Source organism: Buteo buteo, chromosome 5, assembly GCF_964188355.1.
Source record: "Buteo buteo chromosome 5, bButBut1.hap1.1, whole genome shotgun sequence".
Lineage (NCBI taxonomy): Eukaryota > Metazoa > Chordata > Aves > Accipitriformes > Accipitridae > Buteo > Buteo buteo.
Genome location: NC_134175.1, coordinates 24,154,769 through 24,181,995, shown reverse-complemented (window position 1 = coordinate 24,181,995; position 27,227 = coordinate 24,154,769). Strand labels below are relative to the sequence as shown.

Here is a 27,227-nt window from a genome sequence, read left to right as displayed (position 1 = left end):
ATCCCTGCTTTCTAGGAGCTTCCCAAGTAGGAACAAATGGACAAGTGAAACCATCTGGTCCACACAAACAAATGAACTTAGCTTTGTACAGTTGATTAATTAATGCAGTTTTTAATTACACTGTATTTCAGTATGCTGATACATGCTGGAAGTGCATCCTGATCAGACCACTGAAAACTAAGTAGGTTGTAGAAAATAACCATTTCTTTTTCAAATCCACTTTTTATTAACAACTTAATTACCTCAAAGTAATCGAATACTCTCCAACCCTTTAACTCTAGCCAAGCTACAAGCCAAAAAAAGGGGCATTCCTTTTCTCCCTGCTGGCCTTATCTCAGCAAGGGTACATAAAAGCTTACACTGAAGTACACATATCAAGACTGCAGTATTCCTTGAGTGAACTAACAGCAGCAGGATACAGAGGCATTACACTGTCTACGCACAGCAAGTGTAAGCTGAACATTTCAAGGCAGTCAGGGAATCAACACCAAACACAGAGCTTAGTGCTAATTTTGGACAGCTGCAGCTCATATTGCTCTGCGTTTGCCTGCAGTACTAATTGCCAAAGGAGTCATTGCCCTTCGGAGTTCAGTCCTGGCCAGCTCCCTAGGATACACAATCGGCAGCATGTACCCGGGCCATACCATGGCTTCATCTGCTGGCATCTTCTGTGAAATTCACAGACTTCAACACTGTTTACATTTGTTTCTATTCTGGCAAGTAAATGAAAGAGTGGAACTGTGAGTTGATATAATTATCTGCACCTCTACTAGATCTCCAAATTCCAGTTGGACCTTTCAATCCTGTTACTAGTAACAAAACATTCTGCAAGACAGTCACACCTGAAAGATAAATGACACCTCAAAATCCCATTGTCTCTAGTCTGTGCCCATGAAAAGGCACATGCATCCTAGCAGTCTCCAATGGATTTACACTGTGTAACTGACAAACTCAGCAAAGCAACTCTGCTGATAACACACAAGGAGGAAGAGAATTTGAGTTATTCCTCCTTGGATGGGCTGACTCTGCAGGCAGAACAGCAATAAAATAACTGTTTTTTTAAAGGAACAGGCAGGATTAATGCATAGGGGCACTAGTTCTGCTGAACAGCAGAGGCAGATGTTCTACATCTTCAGAACACATTCAAACAGACAACATTTTGATTTCCTTTTCTTTAAAAACAAGAACTCTTCTATAAATGCTGCTGCTGTGAATTTTAAACACAGCAGGTGAAATTGCTCATAATAGACTCAGATAGATGAAGCAGATCATAATACAAGTCCTCCTATAAAATGAAATAAAAAATAAATGATTCAGGTAAGCTACCTGGATGTTAGGACAGGAAAATATGTGCCACAGTGCTAAAAACACAGTAATAAGGGTTATAGATCTTACTGGACTTTAATAACTCACTGGCGAACTGAATTAAGTGACTCATTCTGTGAAAATGGTATCTCCACCATGGAAGAATTCACGTTATTGATTTTCTGATCTCTTAACATTTAAGTGGATATAATAGTGGACAGTACTGTTTGTATGAAATAAAAGGCATATAAAAAGAGGAATAGATTAATATATTAAGTTAATTTAAGTTATTTCTAAGTGGATACAGAAAGAAATTCAATTTCTAAGTCCCTGCAACTGCAATTTCCAGTTATCAGTGGCCAAGCCAATAGGAAAAACCTCAAATAGTAGGGATATCTGAAGAGGTGAACCAGCTACAGAGGGTATGAGTTTTCCTTTAAAAAAGTATTAAGAGAAAGCAAAATAAACATCTATCAGAAGAGTCTGGTAGCAGGAGGAAGGGATAGGTGATCTCTCAAGAATCTTCCCATCTCCCCTCCCTTCCTTTTAAGTGATTTATGATGCATTCTAGCTGTTGATATCATCCCAGTCATCAGGACAGTTCTGCCGACATCTAACAGTATGCAAATAAAGAGAGAGTTCTGTTTAGGTCAAAAGCCATCAGAGGAAATAAAGTCAGAGCACTTTTTAACAAAAGAGAAAACAAGCACAGGTAACCATGCTGGTACAAAAAAAAAAAAAAATATTCTGTGAGAGTATCTAAAATAGAAATCCTTAGTAAAACATTGAGATTAAGGTACTCTAAGTCCCAGACTTGACACTGGCAAGTTATAGGGATTTTGAGTTCTATGTGACAATATGAACTAATATGAACAGCGGCAGACTTAGACCATACAAAAGCAATTTTCTTCTTTAATTAATGGATCACTAAGGGCAACAAAAAACAGTTTGCTCAGCAGAAGACAACAGAGCTTGCACTGTAGTTCAAGAGTGAACTGTAACATGGCGCACAATGGCTTTCCCAGCGCTGTATGGTACTGAGATTTCAGAAGCACGTTTTTTGCTTCAGGAGCCGCTGACGGTCAGTTATGCTAGCATTCCCAAAAAAGGAAGGGATACCATAGCATTTTATGTGTTTAAATGTGCTAGTAGTACCAGTTTGTACCAGTACTATTTCATAATACCAGGAAGCTTGAACACAATTTCTACAACTATGAATTATTCCTTTCATGGAATAGGATGATAAGACATCAAGTCAGAATTCTTTGCAGCCCACCTCACAGTTCCTGAGACGGCGTGCCCATGCAGGTGTATTTGGTGGCAATGGCTGGAGAGGGACAGGAAAGGGATCTTCCACTACCCTGAAAAATAAAAAAAAAAATACAGCAGAAGTCTATACAGACATCCAAGAAAGCAACAATTTAGTCTAAACTACAGGTAACATATCAGATCAGTGCATTATGTATAACCCTACAGCATATGATCAAACTATAGATATTGTATCAACTTGCTTTAAAAATCTGGGGTTCATTTTCCCCATATTCTATTTCATTGTTGAAATAATTCACAGTAAATATAAGTATTTAAAAAAAACACTGTTTTCTACATTCAAGAAGTCCTCTGAGCATTCAGTATTCTCAGTATTGTTGCTTGACAGCAATAGACAAAACATGGTGAAATAGGTTGATTATCTTGATAACTTTCTTATGCAGACTGATGGTAGAATACTGATGTATTGGGTCTGGCTGAGATGGAGTTAATACTCCCCATAGCAGCTCTCATAGCACTGTGCTCTGCATCAGTAGCTAGAAAGGTGTTGATAACGCACCAATGTTTTGGCTACTGCTGAGCAGTGCTGGCACAGCATCAAGGCTGTCTCCCCAACATTTTTGCCACCCTCAATGGCAGGCTGGGGTAGGGCAAGATCTTAGGAGGGGACACAATCAGGACAGCTGACCTAAACTAACCAAACAGATATTCCATACCATATGACGTCAGCTCAGATATAAAAGCTAAGTTAAGGGAGATGGAGGGGGGGGCATTTTGTCTTCCGGAGCAACCACTACGCGTACTGAAGCCCTGCTTCCCGAGAAGCAGCTAGACATCGCTTGCTGATGGGAAGTAGAGAATAACATCATTTGTTTTTTCTTTGCTTTCGCACGCGTGACCTTTGCAATCACTGGATTAAACTGTCCTTATCTTGACCCACGAGCCTTTTGTTATATTTTCTCCCCCCGTCCAGCTGAGGAGGGGGAGTGATAGAGCGGCTGTGGTGGGCACCTGGCATCCAACCAGGGTCAATCCACCACAACTGAAGATTAAAACCAATATCAAACACTTGTTAAATGCTGCACATTTTAGTATATTTTAAATTACTGAAAACCAGCTCCAATAGCTATTTTATGTAAGTATCTAGTTTCTCCATTCCCTAAACCCTGGGGCAGAAACAGTGCTTACTCATTGTTTATTATTCCAAAACTCAAGTGCATCACCTCCTGTCCATACAAATATGTCTCTTTTCCAGGATTATTTTTCTAACAGGTGCAGACTGTGTCCACAAAATCCATTCACAAACTGTTTCTCTTCATTTGAAATGTTTCTTGAATATGTATAATTTGTGCTGTAGTGAGATTAATCTCTTCCACATCTTGATTTCAAAAGAGCATAAACCAATGCAAAGCCAGCCTGCAGTCCACAGAGCAAACGTCGTCTTCAGATTTTTTGGGGGAGTTTTTTTGTTGTTGTTTTGTTTGATTGGTTTAGTGGGCATGGTTGATGGTTGGACTCAATGATCTTAAAGGTCTATTCCAACCTAAATGATTCTATGATTCTATGATTTGGTTTGGGGTTTTTTTTAAGCAAAAAAGAATTTCAGAGTATTCAGGAATTAAAATAGTACGCATCACTTGGCATGGGGACAGAATCAAGTGGACATCAAGAGAAGAAAAACATAACAACTATTTTAACTTTAGAAATTTTGATAACCAATCTGCCTGTCTAGATGTTCCACCGAAACACACCGTTAGCAGCTACTTTGTCATATTTTATCAAAGGAAGCTGAAGAAGTTATCCAGAGAACAAAGATTAGGCTCTTCCTGTTAATGCTGACTATTGAAATCTCTATCTCTACAATTAACTCTTCTTGCGGGAGGATAGTTTATATAGGTTTTAATATACTCATACAAGAAATTCTGCTCACTCAAACTTCAGCTTTCCCTGCAGTTCCTTCACTGTATCACTTTCAACTCTTGGATGGCAGTATTAGTGTCTAGTTGAAGTGATTTCAGTAATTTGCATTGTGTTACTTTAAATGCCCACCTACTGTTCTGGACAGAATATATGCAACTATTTCTGGAATACAGGTACTTCAAATGCTTTTTCCACTGCTCTAGCACATACAAAAGCCGCCTGCAAACACAGGTAGCTAGACATTGTCCAGTAATACTAAGGGTTCATAACCTCCATGCTATATTAATTTTGTGATAACCACTGCAAAAACAAACTGCAGGAAAAAAAGGCAGTACTAACAGTGGATCAAAGTGATTGTTCATCCTTTTAACTCCTGACCTACCTGGCGGTTGTTTTTTTTGATACGGTGAGAGATGCCTGTGGATGTAGAATGTAACTGCTTGCACTGTCTGCTATAGCAGCCACCGCCACAGTCTGCAAGTTCCCATCACCACACTTCTCTTCCGAAACATCTTTGCAAAAATAAAACAGCCTTCTGGTTAATAACTGAACTCAGAATGGGGAAATGACAAGCTACAATTAAACTTTGTGTGTTGGAAAAGCAAGCATTTTGACATATGAAATAGGATTTCTAGATGATAAAGTAGTTTAATAGTTGTGAATCAATACTCAAACTCTAGGTATACATATGAAGATACACTTGATAAGGTTGGTCGTACTCAAGGACTTTGGTAATCACGCTACTGCTAATGAATCCTTCCACAACAAAGCAAATAGTAAGAAGAACTTGTAAATTACTCTGCTTTACATTTTCACAAATCCATATAGGATTGCACAACTATTTTGTTCAGCTGCAAATCACACACTGGTTGCTTCTCAACTAAGAAAAAAGGAGATTATGATATTGCTTTGTACTTAGAAAAGAACACCTAAACAAGAAAAAAAAAGGCCTCTTGTAACTGAATCTGACATGCTGTTAGAACAAATGTTTTAGCCTTTCTTGATAACAGGGAGCAATCCATAAGCCAAAACAATACTGTTAGATTGAAGTCTGTGTGTATAGTTAACAAAAACATAACAGAAAACTGTGAAAGCAGACATTTGATACTTTGGTCTCAACGTAAAGAAAAGGGAGCTCTCTTTAGATACCTCTTTCCCCCATCCTGAGAAAGTGATAAGCTATTGACTCAGTATAGAAATCACTCCACTAGAAAACTTGTTCCAGAAGATTCAAAAGTATGCATTTCAGAGTACCACCACTCTGGCTCAAAGCTCCAAGCACTGGTTCCTTCTACACAGATGTGCCCTTAAGACACTATGGCCTACTCTGAAGCCGGTGCCATTTCATGCATTACCACCATGTGCAGGCAAGTGAAACTCAAGGTTTGACAGTCCATTCTCCTTCCCCTTTAATCTCCACAGTAAACCACCACCAAGTCTTCCTAACTGTCTTTTAAAGATCAGATAAGTACAAAGTCTTTTATACAGTAAGTCTCTAGGAAAAAACCAAACAAACAAAAAACCCTGTAGCACTGTTGTAGAACATGTATTCAAATACTGTGAAACTGAGCTATTTCCAAACAGGGAGCCCCACGTAGGATGAAAAATGGGAATACAAAAATACTATTCAGTATTGCAACTTATTGCCTACAAAAAGTAGCAGCAATTCTTTAGTAACTAAAGGCATACAGTCAGCTTAAAGTCACGTACAACTACACAGTAACCAGAGAGTGGTTTTACACCTACAAGAGCAGGTGGAGAGGGAGGGAAGGATGAGCACTAGTGTAGGAGCAAGCCTTTCAATGCAAGGTCATGAAACCATATTCCAACTCTATGTGAAAAGGGCTGGATCATGACTTGAATCCCAACTCTTTTCTATCCACCCAGCATCAGGATTCTAGTCTTACCTTTGAGCTCTCATTCCATAAGAGCACTTACCTAGTGCTGAGATTTTAAGAATTTGCTCAGATTTTGAGAATTTTATACAGAAAATGCAAAATTTTAAAAAACCTTGGAGAATTTAACAAAATGTGACAACCTAGTTCTCAGTCATATTCTGTGAATGCAAACTAGTACACAGTATTTTGCCACCCAGCAAGGCTTGCAGATAAATAATCCATGCCTTCAGATTTCACTATGTCCCTTTTCTAACAAAAAGCTTAAAATTTGCACTTCTAGTTTTGCATCTCACCACATACTTAAAATGTGACAATTAACACACTGAGGGAAAAAATTCAGCAATGAAGTGAAAGTTACATCTCATTTTCTTCACTGGGAACAATTTTTCTACCGAGGTTATTCATTCCTGGCTTCACAAAAGATGCATCATCACCAGTGATCTCTGGAACAGACCAGAACATAAATTCTGCTATCTGCGTTACATGAATTAACTACTTCACTCAAAATGAAGTAAACAGACAGTGAAAATTTGAAGCTGCTAATACAGCTGTCTGACTTGGCACAAATATCCTTATGAATGGTAAATAAGGCAAGAAGCAGCTTTGTGCTCGATATCTCAATCTATCCATTGCATATCTAAAGTGAACATAATAGCTCTTATTTCACAAGGCTTTTGCCCAACAGAAAACATGGTGTGTGGGGTGCCAGATTCAGAATCAGAAAGCAGATTCAGTAAGCACGTACTTTTGTCTTGTAACTGACTACGGAAAGGAAACACATACAAACAAGGTGCTACGAAAGAGATCATGCAGGATATCCTTAGCCACAAGAACACACACCCTCAAGTCCCACAGATTAAACTCACCCTGTGTGCTGGTCACATCCAGAAGTTGACCTTGAGGAATGATCACTTGGGCCATTCCTGGCTGGGCAGAAGGAATGACATGCAGCACCTGTCCATTTTCTGACTGGCTGGCAACAATCATCTGTAAGGCAATCACACCAAAGCTTGAACGGCACTAGTTCACAAATGGGTTTGCTTATTGCCAGAACAGGAAATATTTTGGTTGGAATTAGGGCCTGTAAATTAACTTGATTTCACATAATAAGGAAACTGCCTATTTACTGTCAATTTCTTAAAATTACTTTCCCTCTTTTAAAATAGCCCTTTAATTGATAAAAGGAAATAATAAAAAAAAAACTTAGAGGATTCTACAATGAATTACACATTTATTTGAAACTTACAACACTATTATTAAAGCTATCAAAAGCCTGAAAGCTATTCATAGCTGGATTCAATGTAACTCCATTCATGGACTAGCAGAATTAATCACAACATATAAAATTGTTTACCTTTACTCCTAAGAAACTGACCTCTATGGACAGCATTTTATGCAAAAGGAGGTAGAAGAAAAGCTCCAGGACTTAAAAAAAAAATAATTAAATCGTCTAGAATTCTGGAAAACTTAAACAACTCCTTATGGTATATTTTCCCATAACTACCAAGGACTTGTTCCCAACAATGTTACAAAACCTAGTGTAACATAAAATATCATCTTGTTTCTGATTTATTACACTTTAAATGGGTGAAGTGTCTTTAGTGACAGTACAACACATGCCAACCAAACCCTCTGGGTGAGAGAGTTACCTTTTTACAAAATGAGTGTTAAGAATTACAAAGCGATGTTTTAAGCAAATTAATTGGGGCGGGGCAGGGGGGAGAGACATAGTGGGTTAGCTTATTGCCAATGTTCCAATCCCCCCAAAAAAACCAGAGAGACACTTATCCAGGGAATATAGAGTAAGCAGCAGTGGTAGAACTATGAGATCTCATCACACAGTAACATCCAGGCTTGATAATGACAAAAGTTGTTGTTTAATAAAATTAGTAATGGCTGCAGACAGGATTTGCCTACCTGAGGAAGACCAGCTGGAGCATGAACTGAACCACTGAAAAGTTTCACCTTGTTGCTAGAGATAAAGTCTGAATCAGCCGTTGTTACAACAAACAAGCACCATATAAAAGAGTTCTTCAAAGAGCTCCCTCCTCTGTGAATACACCATCTCCCCTGTTTTCAGACACACTCACCATCGATGCACTGGGCCCTCCTAGGGGCTGCAGCTCATAAAGAGGCTGCCCGGGTTGGTCTACCAGGTGGAACTCCTCTGCAGAGCGAGGCTGCGGCTGGGGTGGCCGCACGGGCACAGACAATGATCGAGAACTGCCCGAGAGGCGTACTGTGATGGGCAAGGCTGCGGGAGAGTCACTCTGTCCAAACAATGGATCCCTGGAATCCATGCAGGTTAGATGCTTTCACAGAGGAAAACCAGTAAAATGTACTTTAATCTTGAGTAGCAATTTCTATTAAAAAAAAAAGAAAGAAAAGAACATTTAAAACCAGTGTGCTGTATTGTATACGCGGAGGGAGCTCCTGTCCTTCTGATCAAGAGGCTACTAGCTAACACTAGCAGTTCTATTTCTGTTTTCCACTTCCATACTGAAAATGTATTCATGTTTCTGCTTCCTAGAATAAACTCTCTCTACTACGAGGAAAGAAAATCCCTTGTGCCCAAAATCTGTTTCCCAAAACCACTCCATCACTTCAAAATATCTCAAGTCTACCCAGAAACCGAGAGAACTTATACCAAAAAACTCCCAAATGTACAACATCCACCAACTTGATTTGACTTCAAGAGAAAACCTAGATACTATTCTACTTGGCCTTTAGATACATGCATTTAGCTATAAAGACAAAAATCTCTATATGCTTTCTTAATTCTTTATCACAGAAGAAACACAAGCAACACAAACCCACCAATTCAAGTCCAAGAATTATACAGTGCAAGACCAAGAATCAGATTTTGCAAGTCAAAAAAATAAGTACTCAGAGCTTATTCTCATCAAGCTTGCAGAATCAAGTTCTTACAGCACATCCCATTTTCATTAAATGCAAGCATTTAAGCACAAATATCTGTCACATTGAAACTCTGACAACACAAATATTAAACATGTAAAAATAATGGAAAATAGGCAGCCCTTGTGCAAAATATGATGTCAGGCTGTCATTTGGCCAATGCAAGGAGTGTCATTTGTTGTATCTCTTGCAGCAATCATGCAAGCAACTCTGACGTTTCTGCTACAAAAATTTGTAAACCACAAATCCAAAGACTTGGCAAAAATATTTCTAAATTTAACATTAAGTCAGACCTGGGCCAAGTAACCTTCTCAAAAGTTCTGCAGGTATAAATCTTCTGTGATGAAACTGTCTACTGTAAACTACACCAGAAAAGCAGCAACAAACAAATGGCACTAGTTGTGTTAAAGACATTGTGTAGAGACCATAAGCACACTAATAAATCACTACCTGAATTATATTTTATGCTAGCTGAAGTAATCTGCAGAAGAACATTTATGCACAGAAATCCGTCTGGCTAGGACTATCTGGCAATATTTGATAATAAATACATTAAAGACTCCCCTTCCCCAATACCTACACAGAAGCCCTGTGTCCCTGGATTCTTACTTGCCACATTTGGTCACTAAGCAATTTGACCTGATTTTCCAGTGTTCTGAACCCTTCCTACTCCAAGGCATGTCATCAAGTATTCTTTTATTAAAGGATTTTGTTAACACAATAATACATATATTTCTTCAGCACTCTAACAGGTTCTATTAATATAATTACTAAAAGTTGTCATTACATGTAACATCCGGATATTTATCGGTTCAAAACTGAATGGCACAAGAATCCAAGGGAAGGAAATGCTGTATTTTTAAAAAGACACGATGTATTATTATAAAGGCAAGAAAAAACACATTGATGGACTATCATACTGTAAATTCATCAGAAAGCAGCTACAAAGACAGGCTACTCATACCTCACCTGAAAAACCTGATCATTTGTTTCTGACTCTCCTGGACTATCACAGTTCCCTACGAACAAATCATTAGATCCTTCCATAGGAATGTCATGGTCAGCTCCATTTTTTTCCATTACAAGATGACCTGAAAAAGTCACAAAAGTTTATTTCAGCCTTCTGTACTTTAGCCTCAACCAAGACATTTTTTTGGTCTTACAAATTTAGTCTTCTAAGTTCTAACGCCATTGCAAGCTAACATCAAAGCCCTCAAGAAATTCTTGCCTCTTTATCACTTCATTACCCACTGCAGAAAAATTTCAGTGTGTTGCTCCAGTATAGTTCAGCCTCTTGTGTAAGACAATTTGCTTGACTTGTCATTGCACACAGATACAAAACACACTTACACACTCTCATGATTTTCATCTAAATACGTCCACAAGCACTCAACTAACAACCATAACACATCTAGAGAACACTTGATATTTAAAGATATGCCAGCACTGTTTTACAAAAATATTAGTCACCTACTTCCATAATCAACAGACAGGGTTTGTGTTACCCAACTCTGTCATGCAGCCATCTTGAAGTAAATTACATTTGTTTTAAAGGGTTATAAAACAACATATAAATGAAATAAAATTACTGTTGTTAGTCTACAGCAGTAAGCTTTGGCAGGAAAAACGCCAGATATCTGAAACTAAATTTGGCATGAATCATGTGATAAGAGGCAAAAAGACAGAGTTCCCGGCACTTTGGAGATTCACCTCCTATCCCAAAGAAAAGTAATTCAAGGAGCTCAGCTGCCCATTACAAACCTTCAAGCAAACAGATAATATTGGACAGTGAATTGCCACATCCACAGAATAAGGCTTTCACCCAGACAGTATGCCCTTTAAAGCAGTGACCAATCCCAAATACTCATAAGCAATGAGACAAAATGACAAATGAACTTGGCGTCTATGTTACTAGAGTACATACATACTAGACTACACACCTAAGATGCCAAACTGAACAGAAGAAAACTTAATTCCTGCAGTTTGGGGTGAGGGAGGCGGAAGGGTGTTCAGGATTTTTTCCTTCATTATTTGTTTTAAAGACAGGCAGTGTTATATTAGTACACGACTTCTACCAGCTTTATCTTCTTCACCACACCACATACTAAATTACTTGAGATGGACCTTCTTGGCTGTGGTATTTCAACTGTTTATAGCTTTAGTAAGGAGAACGTAAAAGGCTAAAGAATCACTTGAAAAGAACTGTACAACCCTGGAAGCACAAATTTATTTTGCTTTGCAAAGATATAAAGGACCACAGGCAAAGTAAATCCACATCTCCTTGGCTTTTGAAGCTGAATAAAGCATCCTGCTGATACAAACAACATTGTGAAGTTAAGCTGCTCATATGCTCAATATACTAAATACTTTCATCTGAAGCAGATTTATTTTTCCATTCAGTTTTCAAGTGATGACACTCCAAACCAAGTTCCAAATGAAGTTACCTCATGTTTACCAAATATTTCATAGCTTTGGATCTGAGAACAATTATGAGATGTTTCAGTTAAAATGTCTGAAGCATGTTAGCAGCAAATGAAAAAAAGACAGAAAACTAGATTTCATCATCACTCCACCATTTCCCCTCAGTTAAAAGATGTAAAGAAGATATGTCAGTTTTGCCAAAGCAACACATTTAACTCTTTGAGATAAACTGAAGTTTTTTCCAGGGATACCAACGGTGCGTACCCTGAGTGTGGTGGAACTTGAGTACAGAACACAAGGATGGCTGTATCAGGATGGACCAATGGCCTGAGTAACCCAATATCCTGTATCTAACACTGGTTAATAATAAAGCTCAGGGTGAAAAGCAACAGCAGTAGGGTAAATATACAGCGATATTTATCCAGCTTCCTCTTACAAGCAGCCCAGAAACATCTGAAGTTTTATCTTTGTGTTTAAAAAATGCCCTTGGTACATTTTTGCCCTGTGACTTTGTCTAATCACTGTTCTAACCCACGCAAACCATTGGCACGCAGATCAGCCCGGACAATGAACTTCATGGTTTAACCATCCAGGTTTCATTAACCTAAGCAACCCCAAACAAAAAAGATTTATTTTTTCTCTTAAAGAAATATACTTTTAATAAATTTTAAATATAAAATGATATATACTAATATATAATATGTAGAAAATCTAAATATAAAAGTTAATAAATTTTTTTATTGTATAAATATTGCTAACAAATTCCCCAAACAAGAGTTAAATCCTGTATACACATACATATGTATGGATATTCTGTCATGAATGAGTAAATAAAATACAAGTATCTCTTCTTTTCATAAACACTTTACATAAATGGCACAAAAATTTCCAGTGTAACACCATTGTATCCCACTGTCCTGGCTTCAGCTGGGACAGAGTTAATTTTCTTCTTAGTAGCTGGTACAGTATGTTTTGGATTTAGTGTGAGAATAATGTTGATAACACACTGATGTTTTAGTTGTTGCTAACTAGCGCTTATCCTAAGTTAGAGTATTTTTCAGTTCCCCATGCTCTGCCAGCAAGCAGGTGTACAAGAAGCTGGGAGGGAGCATGGCCAGGACAGCTGACCCCAACTAGCCAAAGGGGTATTCCATATCACAGAATGTCATGCTCAGTATAGAAACTGGGGGGGAGTTGGCCAGGAGGGGCGGATTGCTGCTCAAGCATCGGTCAGCAGGTGGTGAGCAACTGCGTTGTGCATCACTTGTATTCTCTTGGGGTTCTCTTTTTTGTTTTGGTTTGGTTGGGGTTTTTTTGGATTTTTTTTGTTATAATCCTTTTAATTACAATCATTATATTTTATTATTATTATTGTTAGTATACATGTTGTTTTACTTTAGTTGTTAAATCATTCTTATCTCAACCCAGGAATTTTACTTTTTTTTTCTGATTCTCCTCCCCATCCCACTGGGAAGGGGGAGGAGCAAGCAAGCAGCTGTATGGTGCCTAGTTGCTGGCTGGGGTTAAACCACAACACCCACATTTAACAACGAGATAAAGGAGAAATGTGGGAGTTTAATATTTGTGTAAAACGGGATCAACAGCTGTATCCTCAGTGCACACATCAAACAGGCAGCTCTCCATGCCTCAGCTTTAGCCTTTCATGCAGCTTCAGCCACAGCACTCTACAGGCTGCTCTCCATGAAGTCCACCACTTCAAGGCCATTTCCAACTCAAGGGTTAGTGCATTTTAACACCATAGGACTGCTTCCTTCACCCTGCCTCCATGTGGGAAGCACTTTGCTCAAAATAAAGGGAAATCTACACCACTGCTGTCCGTGGTTCAACTCTACAAAGAGAGCAAGCAGCCACAGAAACTGCTAGCGCAGGCAAACACAATAACCATCGTGAGCATTTTATGCAGGATCTTACGGACGGGATCTTCAAGAGAGCCAACACTATGGACTGCAATCTAGCCTACACATTACCATCAGTGGCTCAATTCCAAAGACAAACGCACTGATAGTTCAAGATCATTTAGCAAAACACAAAAGGCAGTCAGATCTCAATTTATTTAGCCATCAAGAACTCCCATGATAATACAGCTATCGAAGCCAGGGGCACCTCTTGCATACGCTAGGTTCTCACTGACTGTCATCCACGGACACAACTTGTATAACATCAGGAACAGGATTTGAATGCCCACTCTGAGGTGAACCTTTCTCCTAACAGTTGCAATCTCTTCTCTAACCCAGAAGACCACATACTATTTCTTAATATATAAACTTTTAAAGACACTAACAGAAGTCTCAAGCTAGCTTTACTTTAAAATCCTATTAGTGGCCAGTCACACCTCTGCCCTGCCTTAAGGCAGAGTATTAGATTTCTCCATTTTCTTGCCTCCGATTCTTTATTCTATGGTAATACCTATACCTACCAACTACAAGCAGTAGTCCCTAAAAATACACCAGTTCTAGACTGACATAACTTTAAGGCTTTGTATGAGTGCTTTCTTCTGCCTTGCCTCAGTTACAAGGGCTCCTTGTGAAGGCAACATGCAGCCAGATTCCAAAGGGAAACACTGCCTTTCAAACTGCCAGGACTAGTTATTTTAAACAGAGTCAAGAGTGCAAGATTTTAGTTGTAAGAAGAAACCTAAACTGTAAAAAAACAGGTAAGTCTGTTGTGATAACAAGCACATTCTACCTAGGAGTACTCCATCGAGGCAGAAGAGAGGGAACTCTCTTACATTTTTCAAGCTTCAAGTTTTCAGTGCATACCCATTAAAAAAAAAAAACAATAACAAAAAAGGAGATCAAAGCTTGACTGTGCAAGTTCATGTTTTTAGCATTTCTGACAACAGTATTCCCCATTCTGGTTTTAATTTTTACTTCATGACAGGAAACACATACAGTCGAATGCCTCGCTAACAGTCTTTTTTGGGTCTTCCATGAAATGTTTCAGAGGTTTTATAAAAAGATTTAAGATAATTGCACAGCTTTCAACAATTAAACACTCTCTCTGAAAAAGCTACCTCTGAAGACATTTCTCTACCACCATTATGAAGGGCACGAATTACAGTAAAACATAACAGGGAGGAAATTAGAGCATAGTGATAGCCTCACACAAATGAGTTACAATTAGCTTTATATTAACTTGTACCAGGTTTGAGATTTAGCTTATCTCTGTCACGGAAGAGCAGGCAGATACTGTTAAGAACACACAGAAGATCTGGGGACTCGTACTTAAAAGGTTTCTCAAGGAAGTCACTTTTGTGTAGCTAGCACAAGTATCTGGAAAATGCACCTGTGTCAATTACACTGACAAACAACGCTAGATCTTTTAAGTACACTTAAGAAAGAGGTGAGATTTCAGAGTCTTACAAAACATCAAGACTCAACACCTGCCCACTCCAACAAGTTGCCTCAACCTGAGTCAGGACACAGGACAAGCTCAGCTGTCCCGAGAGGCCACAAGTAACTGTCAAAAAGGCGGGAAAGAACATACATAAACCAAGCACACAGCAGGTATGCACACAAGCAGCTTTCTCCCAAAAAAGCAAATTCACTTAGAGCTTCTTTTAGGGTCCACTGCATGTTGGGTTTATTACTTTTGGTAGGAAGTTTATTGTCGCCGTGTCACTTTACGTGCGAAGAACCGCAACCCAAGTTACACCAAGACCACCCCACCAGCAGCCAACTGTCCCGCTCGCCGGCTCGCCCGCTCCGGCAACGCCGCAGCCCCACACGGGGAACTACTCACCGCCGCGGCGGCAAAGCCGGTACCGCGGGCTGCCCCGCACCGCCCCGCACCGCCCCGGCCCGGCCCGGCCCGGCCCGGCCGGGGGTGCGGCACGGCGGCCCCCAGGGGAGGGGGAGGCACGGGACACCCCTCCAGCGGCCCAAGGGCCTGCGACTGCCCCACGGAAAGCGCTCCCCACGCCCCAGCCCTGAGGGGAACGGGGGACACCTCACCGCCTGCCCCTCACCCCGCGACCCCCGGCCCGCCCCCCCGTCACAGCCCTCCGCACCGCAGCGCCGGAGCGGGACACACAAGCGCGGGCCCCGCCCGCCGCCCCGAGGGAAGAGCGCGGCCCGGCCCACGGCGGCCCGGCCGCCGCAGGTCCCGCGGGGGGCGGCGGAGGATGGTCCCGAAGGAGTCTACTCAACCTCGCCTCCGCTCCCGCAGGCGCCGCCATGCAGACCGCCCCTCGGCGCACGCGCGCCGCCGCGCCCGCCCTCCAGCCGGGCGGCGGGGCAAGGAGGGAGGGAGGGAGGGAGGGAGGGGGCGCGCGCGGAGGGCGCCGGGAAGGCGGCGGCGCGGAGCCCCGCGGGAGCCGCCGCTGGCGGGCCGGGGCGCGCGCGGCATGCCGGGCGTTGTGGTCTCCGCGGCGACCGGCCGCCAGGCGCAGGGGGCTCGGCGGCGGGAGCGGGCGGCGCGGGCCGGGCCGGGCCGGGCCGGGCAAAGGGGGCTGCGGCGGGGGCCGGAGCGCGGCCGGCCGGCCGGCCAGCCGGTCGACGGGCGGGCGGGGAGGCGGTGCCCCGCGGGCGGGCGCGGCTAATCGCGGCACGTGGTCAGCGGCGGCAGCATGGCGCAGCTCACGGCGCGGTTCCGCACCGACAACCGCAGGTGAGGGTGCGCCCGCCCGGCGCGGGTGGTGGGTTTGACTGGGGGGGGGGGCAACGCAGAGGCGGTAACGGCGCCGTGTGCTCGCAGGTACGCCGTGGAGGATGTGCCCTTCTCGGTGCCCGCGGCCTCCGAGACCACCGACCTCAGCCACCTCATCAACAAGCTGCTGGCGGCCGGCCACGGTAGGTGCCGGGGCGGGGGCGGGCGGCCGCTGGTCCCGAGCGGGAGCTCGGCGCAGCCCCGGGCGGGCGCCGGCCTCGCGGGTTCGCCTTTCCCCCGGAGGCGCTCTGCCCGGCGGCGACGAGCTCCCTCCGCTCCATCCCCGCGTTCCCGAGCGCAGGCCCCGGCGAGGGCGGAGGCTGGGGCTCCGCCGCAAGCCGCGCCGCTGCCGTGCGCGCCGGGCCCGTCCTTCGGGGGAACCGGGCCCCTCACAGCGCCCGGCCCGGCCGAAGAAACGCGCCGTCGGAGTCGGCAGCAGCACCCCGGTCCCCGCAGGCCCCGCGGCGAGGTCAGGCTTCAGCCTGAGCCGGTCCTGCCCTGCTGCTTTGCTCTGGCTCTGGCTCTGGCTCTGCCTCGCTCTTGGGACCCGATCTGAAACTCGGCGGGCGTCGGTGCTGGGGAGCAGTCCCGGGGGAAACGCTCCCAGGGCTGGATTAGCGTGTGCCCTGCGCCACGGACCCAGCCGCCCCAGCAGGCGGGAATGGAAGTGTTCCCCAAAACCTGGCAAAAGAACTAATGAAACCAAAGGTTTGGGGTTTATGAAAGCCTTTGAGAAGAGCTCAACCATTCTGTCAGCGCTGGCCGAAATGGGCCTGACTTGAAAGATTTTCAGGGGAAAGACGCTTGTGCAACGTTGTTGAAAAATCCCCTTTTCTGTAAGAAACTAGACTAATTGTATCTTAACCTGCTGAGACTTCTGCAAGTTGCTTTTAACCCGTAAAATTGCAAACAAACTTGAAGAGAAAACCAGTGCACAATGCAACGCTCGTGTCAAAATGCAGGGCCTTTGTCAACTATGCCATTACAGAGGGAGAAATAGGAACTAAAAAGTCTTAGGATTTGCTGCCTCAAATACAGGGCTGTAGCTAGTGATGATAAAGATGTGGGCTAGCAGTGGCAAGCTCCATGCAGAACAGTGATGAAGCACCACTGGGGTTTGATTAGATGTAGCTACAAAGAAAAGGGTTTAGAAAATAATGTGTTAACAATAAGAGGCAAACTTAACTCTTTGAACCCCAACAGCAAATTTTCCTTTCTCTTAACTCACATAATCCTGTGGAATTCATGGGCTCCCCACTTACAACTGGGAGAAGAAACCAACTGTTTTGTTGGAGGTTTTGTTGTTTGGTTTTTTCAACCTCTTGTTGGCTTCATTCTCCTGAACCACGGAATGATGCTGTTCTTGATGGTATCAAATAAATAGTGACACCTGAACATGGATTCTTCCCAATTTGTTTCAGCAGATCACAAGTATGTGGAATTTGACTTCCTTATCAATGGCCAGTTCTTGCGTATGCCACTGGTCACGCACATGGAAATGGAAAATATCTCCACAGTAAGTCATACTCAATTTCTCCCCATCTTGGACAGTAGAACAGACTTAGTCAGTTTACTTCAATCTGATTTAGGTATTACACTGTTGTCCTGACTAGGTAGATTTCCTTGCTCAGTTTTATTTCTTTTCTGACTTTCCCAGGAGGATTCCCTGTATTTTTAAATCCATTCTGAACTGTGAAGTGATTAGAGAGCGTGGGACTGAGCAGTGCAAGGAACATCGTTATTCCATCTGTTGTCTGTGTAGAGATCAGAGGGGAAATTCTTGTCTTACTCAGTTAATCATTAATATATTTTTGTCTCCTACTCTATTAGTTACATTGGGGGATAATGGAGGAGGTTAGTATTACCTCTAGAAAATGCTGTGAAATATTTTAGACACCAGTGTTGTATGGGTAAATACAGAAGAACCTGAGAAGAGTGGAATTGCTTGCTTTTACTTCCAGCTTGCTATTGATAGTAATTTGATAAAAATATGGAAAGCAGTGTAATTCAGACACTTTTTTCTAAAGACTTTAATTTCATTCATGTGGCAAAGGACTTGGGTACCAAGATCTTTGCCCAATAAACTTGTATATTTGCACCCCACTACAGTTAAATATTACTGTTATTGATTTAAAAAATTTAAAAAATCACACTAAATAAGTATTTTGTCTGTGAGCTCAGGAAGAAGTGGTGGAAATAGAGTATGTGGAGAAATATATGGCCCCTCAGCCAGAGGAATGCATCTTCCATGATGACTGGATCAGTTCTGTTCAAGCCACTGAAGAATGGTACCGCGCTAAGCCGATTCTCAGTTTTCTCTTGGTTATTCCTCTTGTGTGCAGAGGACTCCATGGTGTCAGATGGAGTGGTATTCTGTCTCTTTAATAATCTGTTGGGTTCCCCCCCCCACCCCTTTGCTCTGGTTTTGGTGGTGGTTTGTTTGGTTTTTTAAGCTGCCAAGTCAGTCAGCTACTTGCTTTTGTAAGCAGTTCAGTTTTAACACCTCTATTCTATGCTGACAGTGACTTTAACACAGGTAGAAAACAGCTAGAGTTACTGAGCATGAGATACTGTTAATAAAAATGGATAATACAAATGCTGTTTACTATCCTTTCTCTTAAAGGACAGCAAGATTTCCTTATCTCTCTTTAGCTTAAACCCTTGACTTCAAGCGTGACATTCATTAGCAACAAATATAATAGTGTACCTTTATGCAGAGCTTTTCTTTAAAAAAAACCCAGCCAACCATAATTGTTCTTTTTTGCTGTATTTTTACATACACTTTCCAATCAACTAGGCAATGTTCCTATACTTTAGTAATGTACTATGAACAACAAATTATCTTTTTCTTTTTAATGACATAAGCAATCTTAAGTCTCACATACCAGAATATGCAGTATTCCCATTGCTTTTCTTTTTGGCCTGTACTAGCATTGCAGTTGTAGGTTTTAATGGAACTTTGCTCTGTAACAAAAAGATTTTTTTACTTTTGCAACCTTTTTTTTTTTTTTTTTTTAAACCACATGAAGTAGCTATATTTTGAATACATTTCAGCTAACCAGTTACTATGCTAATATTTTTCCAAGTTTCTGGCTGAGGCTTTTTTTCATAAAAACATTGTTGGTTTTTAAAGACAGTAATGTTTCAAATTCTATACCCTCTAGGATATTAACTGGCTGCTATGATCAGACCGCTCGAATCTGGTCTTTGGAGGGGAAATCCATCATGACAATAGCTGGGCATACAGAAGTAGTGAAGGATGTGGCATGGGTGAAGCAAGGTCAGTATATATATTAGGGCAGTAGTAACAGTTTGATGTATTGGGGGAAAAATGGCAGTACTCCTCTATCTATTATTTAAACAATACAATTATTTCGATGTCTTGTCAGTGGTGTTAGAAATGAAGTCACGGGTGCGAGTAAAATAGTCCTTTAACAGTAATGAGTATAGTTAAAACATGTACGTTGTCTATCCACCTTGCAGGCTTCGTTAGCAAATATTGATATGTATACTTATATTAATTGTACTTGCAGGGTAACATGATTTAAACTGAGATAGATACGAGTTTCTATCTATCTGCTATTTCTTCTTTGACGAGAATAAGTATATGTAAAGACTTTGGAAAGCTGCGTTTGGTGCGAGCATGACTTTTTTTCTTCCTCAGATAGTTTATCGTGCCTGTTACTCAGTGCTTCTATGGACCAAACTGTCCTGCTATGGGAGTGGAATGTGGAGAAGAACAAAGTGAAAGCCCTTCACTGTTGCAGGGGACACGCTGGCAGTGTAGACTCCATAGCTGTTGATTGCACAAGAACTAAAGTGAGTGACTCCTGGAAAGAAACCTTTGTCTTTTGCGATGTTAGCAGCCTGTATCTCAAAAATCATCTTTTTGTCCCTGCGTAGGTACTAGTCACCATGCTATTATGACTGACACACTGATAAGTTTCCAGTCTTGTTATAAATGGTGGTTATTGAGGTATTAGGAGTGCTATATCAACACTAGGCTATCTTTACAAAGTGATGCACTTAACCTCTAGTATCACAAAAAGCTGGAGGTGACATTAGATAGCACAAGCCATTATACTGCTGCTTTTGACTTCTGTGAGTGAAGTTGAATGTTTAAGTAAATGTTACCTTTAATGCATATGAATTTTGTGTTATAATGAACTATTTTCAAATTTGACCTAAATTTTCACAGTATTTTTGGTGTGGAAAAAACTTCCAGAGTGATACTGAGAAAACGCAGGTGGTAGAAGATGTTCTTTCCCTTTATCCAGGAATTCAACAGTTAAGAGCATTCACACCAAAGGTGGAGTCATTGCTCCCAGCTTGACTCAATATCAGACATTTTAAAATAAAACCTTTTGGTGCTGAAGGAAATAAAGAGATATTTTGTAGGTATCTTTCCTGCAAAGGAAGGAAAAAGAATAATTTGATCTATACCAAACTTTTTTTTTTTTTGAGCAGCCCAGCACATTTCTTCCTGTGTTGTAACCAGTTGGTTGATTTGTCAAGCAGGTAATGTATTTAGTATGGCTTACAAGGTCTGCCTGGATGAACTTTTAACAAAATGTTTCTGTTCATACAGTTCTGCAGTGGATCCTGGGATAAGATGTTAAAGATCTGGTCTGCAGGTAGGATAAGCCTAAGTTGGGATTCTTGGCTTTCTTAAAAAAACCCCTGTACTTAGAATAACCTGAAAGATGGGTATCTGAATACTTCTTTCTTTAAGAAAATTTGAGTCTGTAATATTAAAAGCAAGCTAGAATTTTTTTTTTTTTTTTTTTGTAAGCTTTGTAAGGCTGTACATTACTATATTAAGTTATTCTTTTGGTTGGTAAGACAATTTCAGATAAGGTTATCAACTGCGTGCTGATGTTTATTTTATTCAGAAAACAGTACTTCATCTCTTTCATTTACTTTTTAATGGATTTATATAAATGTGCAGGTTTGAGTATAGACTTCTTACAAATCAAAAATTTGTGGGTTATTTTCCTGTTCTGTTACTGACACCATAATATGGAGTATAATAAGATGACCAGGTCTTTTCTAGAAATGTAGACTAATCCCATTTGATCTGAATGCTTTCTTTCACTGTTCCAAGTCACATTCTTTCAGTTTGGGAGTATATATGTAGGTATTGTATCTAAAAGAAAGATTGTGTTTATCACACACCTGAATTACTGTTTAAATTTTCCATGAGTAAGGATGGTCTTAAAAACCTCATTGGGACTTCATTTTAAAACTGCATGACCTGGAGAATATCACTTAATTTGTATTCATTTTCCTCTTGCTCAAAATGGAGATAATACTGATCTTATCAGAGGTGTAAGGTTAAAATACTCATGCATCATAGACAGATTAGGTACTGTAAATACTAGGTTTTGCTTCATTCTATGGAAATGCAATTCAAAAACCTCTAGATCAAGTCTGACTGTCTGCTGTCACAGTACCTACAGATGAAGAGGATGAAATGGAAGAAGCAGCTAACAGACCACGGAAGAAACAGAAAACTGAACAGTTGGGACTAACAAGGGTAAGATGAGCTCCGGGTTTGTCCAGGATTTTATTTCAGAAGTGTGGCCACACAAAATAATTTCTCTTTGTTAAAAGCGACTATATGAAAACTTATGGTGATGTGTCTCAGGCTGATCAGACATGTATTTTTATTTGTTGAAAGAACAGATTTTTTGACAATATTCAGTCTAATCTCCTCTCACCTTTAAATTCTAGACTCCTCTGGCAACCCTCTCTGGCCACACAGAAGCGGTGTCCTCTGTGCTGTGGTCAGACACTGAAGAAATTTGCAGTGCGTCATGGGACCACACCATTAAACTCTGGGATGCTGAGACTGGAGATCTCAAATCAACTTTGGTGAGATCATTATACTTTGTAGGTTCAGCTGAAGTCCAGCTCAATGAAAAAAGTTGTGCAAAATAGTAGCTCCTCTCTTAAAGTTACTATTTTCTTTTCTGACAGACAGGAAACAAAGTGTTTAATTCTGTCTCTTACTCACCACTGTGTCGACGCCTCGCATCCGGGAGCACTGACAGACATATTAGACTATGGGATCCTCGCAGCAAAGGTGAGCTAAAACATGCATGTTCTCAAAGTAGTTTTTTCAAAATCGGAACTTCACCCTGTTGGGAGATGTCTCACAGACTGTTTTCTGGTCCCTCTGCTTGAAACAAGCCATTTAGGGGCTTTTATTAAATACAAAGATTATGTCTATTTTCTGTAATCTGGTGCAAGACTTTTTTTGATTTCTCACCTAATAATTCAGAAAACTAACTCCACTTAGGTTTTCTATGTTTTGGGTTTGGTTGGTTTTTTTTGTTTATTTGTTTCAAACTTACTAATGACTGTTCAACTGTGCAGTCACAGGCCTGAACTTTTTTTTTGTTTTTGCAAGGTTGGCTAAGTTCCTAAGTTGGTTTCCTAAGTTGGCTGGACTATCATTAAAGTGAAATGTCATCACTTTGTTATGATATAGGGGTGCCATGTCTGACAGGACCGCGGATAACTTATGACTGAACCTAACAGATTTATTTCATAGGCATGTTTACTTGTTTAGCTTCTATAAATCTAATCCAGAATTTAACAGTATTCTTTTCTTATATGTTAATAATAGAAGCGGCTTTTTGTTTGCTTTTTTCAAAAGTCTTTGAAGAGAGTTTAGTGACAAGAAAATACATTCCGAGTTTTGTTTGGGGTCCTTCCCCTCAAACTTGTGTGGCTTCTATATTTGTTTGCTTTCTTTAAAGTTCACTTCGATTTTTGATGTTAGAATTACTGGTGGAAGAAACACTTACCTTGAACGCAAATAAGTTGCTGACTGCTTTTCTCACTGAGTTTTGTATGGATCTTAAGTGCTGGTTTCAGTTGGCATCTACTGATGTCTTTTTTTTTTCCCTCTTTTTCTGTTCAGATGGCTCCTTGGTTCTCCTGTCTCTGACATCTCACACAGGCTGGGTGACGTCTGTGAAGTGGTCACCTACCCATGAGCATCAGCTGATCTCTGGTTCTCTGGACAACATTGTGAAGCTCTGGGATACAAGGAGGTAAAATAAACACGCATTCTTTGCTGTTCAAAGGCATGTAACCTTACAGGGTCAGTTAACCTAATGAAATAGCAAAAGCAGTCCGAGACATTAATTGAAAATTCCTGTGGAATTTGTGAAAATCCTCTAGGTTTTAGGAGTCAAGCATTTAACAAAAGGGAGAAGAATACTTGTAGTCTACCAGAGGACCTGTGGCTTAACATCTGAGTGAGCTGTATCATGTTCCAACACAGGACTTACCTGGCATTAACAGCAACATTGATTGACATGGAGAAGGCAGCAACTATAACATTGCTACTGGGATTAGGAACAGCAGAAGCTCTGCTAACCATTCCTCTATTTTACAGAACAAGATACCTTATTTTACTAAGGAATGAGCCTAACTGTGAAGTTTCACTTGATACTCTTTTCAGACCTTCCATTACAAGTTTCCAAGCAATTAAACGGTTTGCACTCAGAAGGCATAAATGGCTTTTCTGGAAAACACCCACAGTTGAGCAGCATCCACATGTGGAATAAGGAAGCTATATAATAAAATATTCCTTACAAGTAGATTGATTAAATTTCAGAGTCAACGTAGTTTGCAAGCGAGTGAAGAATGTTGCTACTTTTCTCTTTGGGGATGTAGGAGAGGTTAACACTGATGTCATCAGCTCTGGAGAAAGCAGAGAGAACATCACAGATGGTAGAGAGTATAGATAACTCTCTGAAAGTGTTTATAACTGCTAGACCACATCTGTTTAGCATTGTGATAGTATTTCTTCCAGGGACCAATTTTGTTTTCTGTGATTGCTCATATAACTTCAAACATGTGACTGTAAATACCTGTGTTTTACCAGTTGCAAAGCTCCTCTGTATGACTTGGCTGCTCACGAAGACAAGGTTTTGTGTGTGGACTGGACAGAAGCAGGGGTAAGAGTCTGAAGAGCAAGTTACTCAATTTATATGCATGGTTGTTAGGAAGAGGGCTAAAAGCAGTCATGGACTATTTTTTTCTTTTATGCTTAAAGACAGAAGAGAACAGGAAGTTTTAGTTGTGCTGTGGTTGATACTGGGTTGATAACTGGGTGGTGTTGTCATACACGCTGCAGCACTTCCCATGCTGCTGTGCAAAGGAGTAGGATGGGAGTTTGTCGTGGTTTAACCCTAGCCAGCAACTAAGCACCACGCCGCTGCTGAGTCTCTCCCCACCCCCCACCCCCCGCCCAGTGGGATGGGGGACAGAATCAGAAGGAAAAAGGCAAAACTCATTGGTTGAGATAAGAACAGTTTCACAGAACAGAAAGGAAGAAACTACTAATGATAATAATAATAAAATTACAATAATAATAAAAGGATTGTAATATACAAAACAAGTGATGCATAGTGCAATTGCTCACCACTTGCTGACCGATGCCCAGTTAGTTCCTGAGCAGCGATTCTCCTGCAGGCCAACTCCCCTGAGTTTATATACTAGGCATGACATCATATGGTGTGGCATATTCCTTTGGCCAGTTTGGGTCAGCTGCCCTGGCTGTGTCCCCTCCCAACTTCTTGTGCCCCTCCAACCTTCTTGCTGGCTGGGCATGAGAAGCTGAAAAATCCCTGACTTAGTCTAAGCACTACTTAGCAACAACTGAAAATATCAGTGTGTTATCAACATTCTTCTCATATTAAATCCAAAACATAACACTATACCAGCTACTAAAAAGAAAATTAACTCTATCCCAGCCAAAACCAGGACAGCGTGTAAGCTCGGTAGCATTAAGTAGGTGTTACACTGATATTCCAAACAAGGAGAGACATGAGAACAGCACTACACCTTGCTGAGGAAATATATGTTCCAAGGTACTGTTTGCTGCCATGGAGATTAAAGCAGCAGCATGAACTGACAGCTGGGGCATGGTAGTACAGGTGGAAGGGGGGAAGCTATATAATCCTCTAAAGCAAGCTGTTCTGCTACTGTAGTGGTACACACGAGTAAAATGGGAAGAATTGTTAATGTCAAGATTCTCAGTGTGGCTCCTGTTCTCAGTAAAAGGCAAGAAAAGCTTTAGCAATTTTCCTGCAAGAACTTAGCTTCTAACTTTAGGAGGAAGGTAAGGGACAACATTGTTTCTGCACTTTGATTCTGGGTTTTAGTCATGCATTAACAGTTCATTATTTGTTACTACTTTTTATGTATTCAAAGGGGAGAAGAAATTGGAGTCCTCAACTTTTTTGTAGGTTTTGCTTAGTTCTGGTATTAATCAAAGTTTTCTTTTCCTCTCATCAGTTGCTATTGAGTGGAGGTGCAGACAACAAACTGTATTGCTACAGATACCCAGCTACAGCCTCTGATGTTGGAGCATGAAGGTCAACAGCCAGAAGAATTTTTTTTTTTTTTTAATATTTTTGCAGCAGTGGCTCTCTGTTAGCATCCCTACAGAACCAACATCTGAAGAGAGTTTTTTGTTGCTCAGAGAGCTGTTCCTGGTTTTTGTGTTGGTAACCTGTATCCATATTTGTCAAAGAAATATGGCAACAAGCAGTTACAAACGTGTTTACTGTGAAACAAAGCAAAGGGTGTTTCCTCCTTTTTGATGGCTTTGAATTAACATCTTTTAAATGACTATTTGTGTAGCCCTTTAATAAGGAGTAACTGTTCTTAATACATACAGAAAAATTACTCACTGGACTAAATTATTTTTTGAGTTTCCCTGCTTTCCCTTGAAAAAAAAAATAAAGCTTTTATGCTTCAGTTCATTGGTTTAGTGCCTTACTGCAGATAAAAATCAGACTTCAGCTCTCCTTTCAGTATGCCTCTTGGCAGTTCTTACAATTAGGTCCTTAATGGATGAAGCCAGGCTTCTTTCTAGGATGAAGATGTAGTATGTTTGCAGTGCAAGTGGTATGATATAAAGGAACATGACAGATCTACTGACAGATGAAATACTCAATTTTTTTTGTTGCTCATAAGTTAGGGCTGTAAATTACTTCATATAATGTGCCTGCGTTGTGCCACAGTACACGTTATGTTGCAGTACAACTGATGTGATATCTTACTCCTAAAAAGCAGCAGAGGTATAGAAACAAGTGGAGGATCACAGAGAAGGCAGAAGAAAAATTAATTTGTTTCTAGAAGGAATGGATACAAAAAGTTGCCATAGCTTTTAGGTTGATAGAGGATAAGTACTATTCAGACATGCTCATTTTCTCTGCTGGTGGTCTTGCTTTTAATTCAGCATTTAAATAGAAAAGCTATTACTGCAGTAGAAACCAAACTTGAATATCCCCACTAATGTCTTAGCTTTCAATAAATCTAAGACCTGTACAGCACAACCAAGTCAAATGCTTAAGTTACAAGGTTAATAATTTTTCTTTGAAGGGTGAAAACTCTTTATGAAGAGTATCCATATTGTAAACCTGGATGTCCCGGTTTACAATATGGACAAGTTCTGAGTAAGCCATTTAGGAAATACCTAAGCAGCAAAACCATAGAGAAAACAGCAAGGGTACACAGGGGAAGGATCTCTGATCCCTTGGCTCTGTAAGTAATGTACTGCAACTTATAAACTAACCTTCATTTACAAATTCTGCTTACAAGGAATTAGTTGTTTTGCCATCATCTTATTATCCATGTGCGTGTTCTTAGTATGTGCTTCATCCTTTCTAAAGCAATATACACTATTCATACCTTAATATAGCAACTAATTATATTTTTTTTTCTTATTTAAACTTTCTTCCTTTAAAACATTGCCTTCTATTTACTCCACAAACTGGAACTTACAAATATGGTGTGAATAAGTAT

At 40.9% G+C, this 27,227-nt stretch overlaps 2 protein-coding genes across 12 annotated transcripts in view; one reads left to right on the top strand and one right to left on the bottom strand.

The window, feature by feature from the left end:
- The window catches only part of CARF (calcium responsive transcription factor), a 41,183-nt gene extending 25,261 nt beyond the window's left edge, over positions 1 to 15,922 (bottom strand). For 6 of the 10 annotated variants that reach the window (XM_075028177.1, XM_075028178.1, XM_075028179.1 and 3 more), the window contains exons 1-6: positions 15,899 to 15,922; positions 10,278 to 10,399; positions 8,483 to 8,755; positions 7,259 to 7,379; positions 4,877 to 5,006; positions 2,582 to 2,666 (exon numbers count right to left, since the gene is read on the bottom strand). In XM_075028177.1, the coding sequence (XP_074884278.1) occupies positions 2,582 to 2,666; positions 4,877 to 5,006; positions 7,259 to 7,379; positions 8,483 to 8,692 (546 nt within the window). In that variant the 5' untranslated portion in view covers positions 8,693 to 8,755; positions 10,278 to 10,399; positions 15,899 to 15,922. Of the gene's footprint in view, positions 1 to 2,581; positions 2,667 to 4,876; positions 5,007 to 7,258; positions 7,380 to 8,309; positions 8,365 to 8,482; positions 8,756 to 10,277; positions 10,400 to 15,898 lie in introns of those variants that run through there. The other 4 variants (XM_075028180.1, XM_075028183.1, XM_075028181.1 and 1 more) reach the window with 4 other exon arrangements.
- Positions 15,923 to 16,206: 284 nt separating this feature from the next.
- WDR12 (WD repeat domain 12) lies at positions 16,207 to 26,177 on the top strand. Of its 2 annotated transcripts, none has more exons than XM_075028172.1 (13): positions 16,207 to 16,358; positions 16,446 to 16,540; positions 17,822 to 17,913; positions 18,579 to 18,685; positions 19,562 to 19,677; positions 20,062 to 20,216; positions 20,986 to 21,031; positions 21,848 to 21,933; positions 22,131 to 22,271; positions 22,377 to 22,482; positions 23,326 to 23,458; positions 24,298 to 24,370; positions 25,713 to 26,177. In XM_075028172.1, exons 1-13 carry the CDS (start codon positions 16,318 to 16,320, stop codon positions 25,788 to 25,790), a joined length of 1,269 nt encoding a protein of 422 aa, XP_074884273.1. In that variant the 5' UTR covers positions 16,207 to 16,317; the 3' UTR covers positions 25,791 to 26,177. The 2 variants fall into 2 exon arrangements, with proteins under 2 accessions (XP_074884273.1, XP_074884272.1); XM_075028171.1 differs by having other exon boundaries at positions 17,819 to 17,913.
- Positions 26,178 to 27,227: the final 1,050 nt, after the last annotated feature.

Bases quoted from the DNA above. Each gene is read 5' to 3' on its own strand.
- WDR12 (XM_075028171.1), top strand. From the start codon at position 16,318: ATGGCGCAGCTCACGGCGCGGTTCCGCACCGACAACCGCAG. The intron at 20,217-20,985 runs GTGAGTGACTCC...CTGTTCATACAG, and splicing joins TTGATTGCACAAGAACTAAA to TTCTGCAGTGGATCCTGGGA. The intron at 22,483-23,325 runs GTGAGCTAAAAC...TTTTCTGTTCAG, and splicing joins ATGGGATCCTCGCAGCAAAG to ATGGCTCCTTGGTTCTCCTG.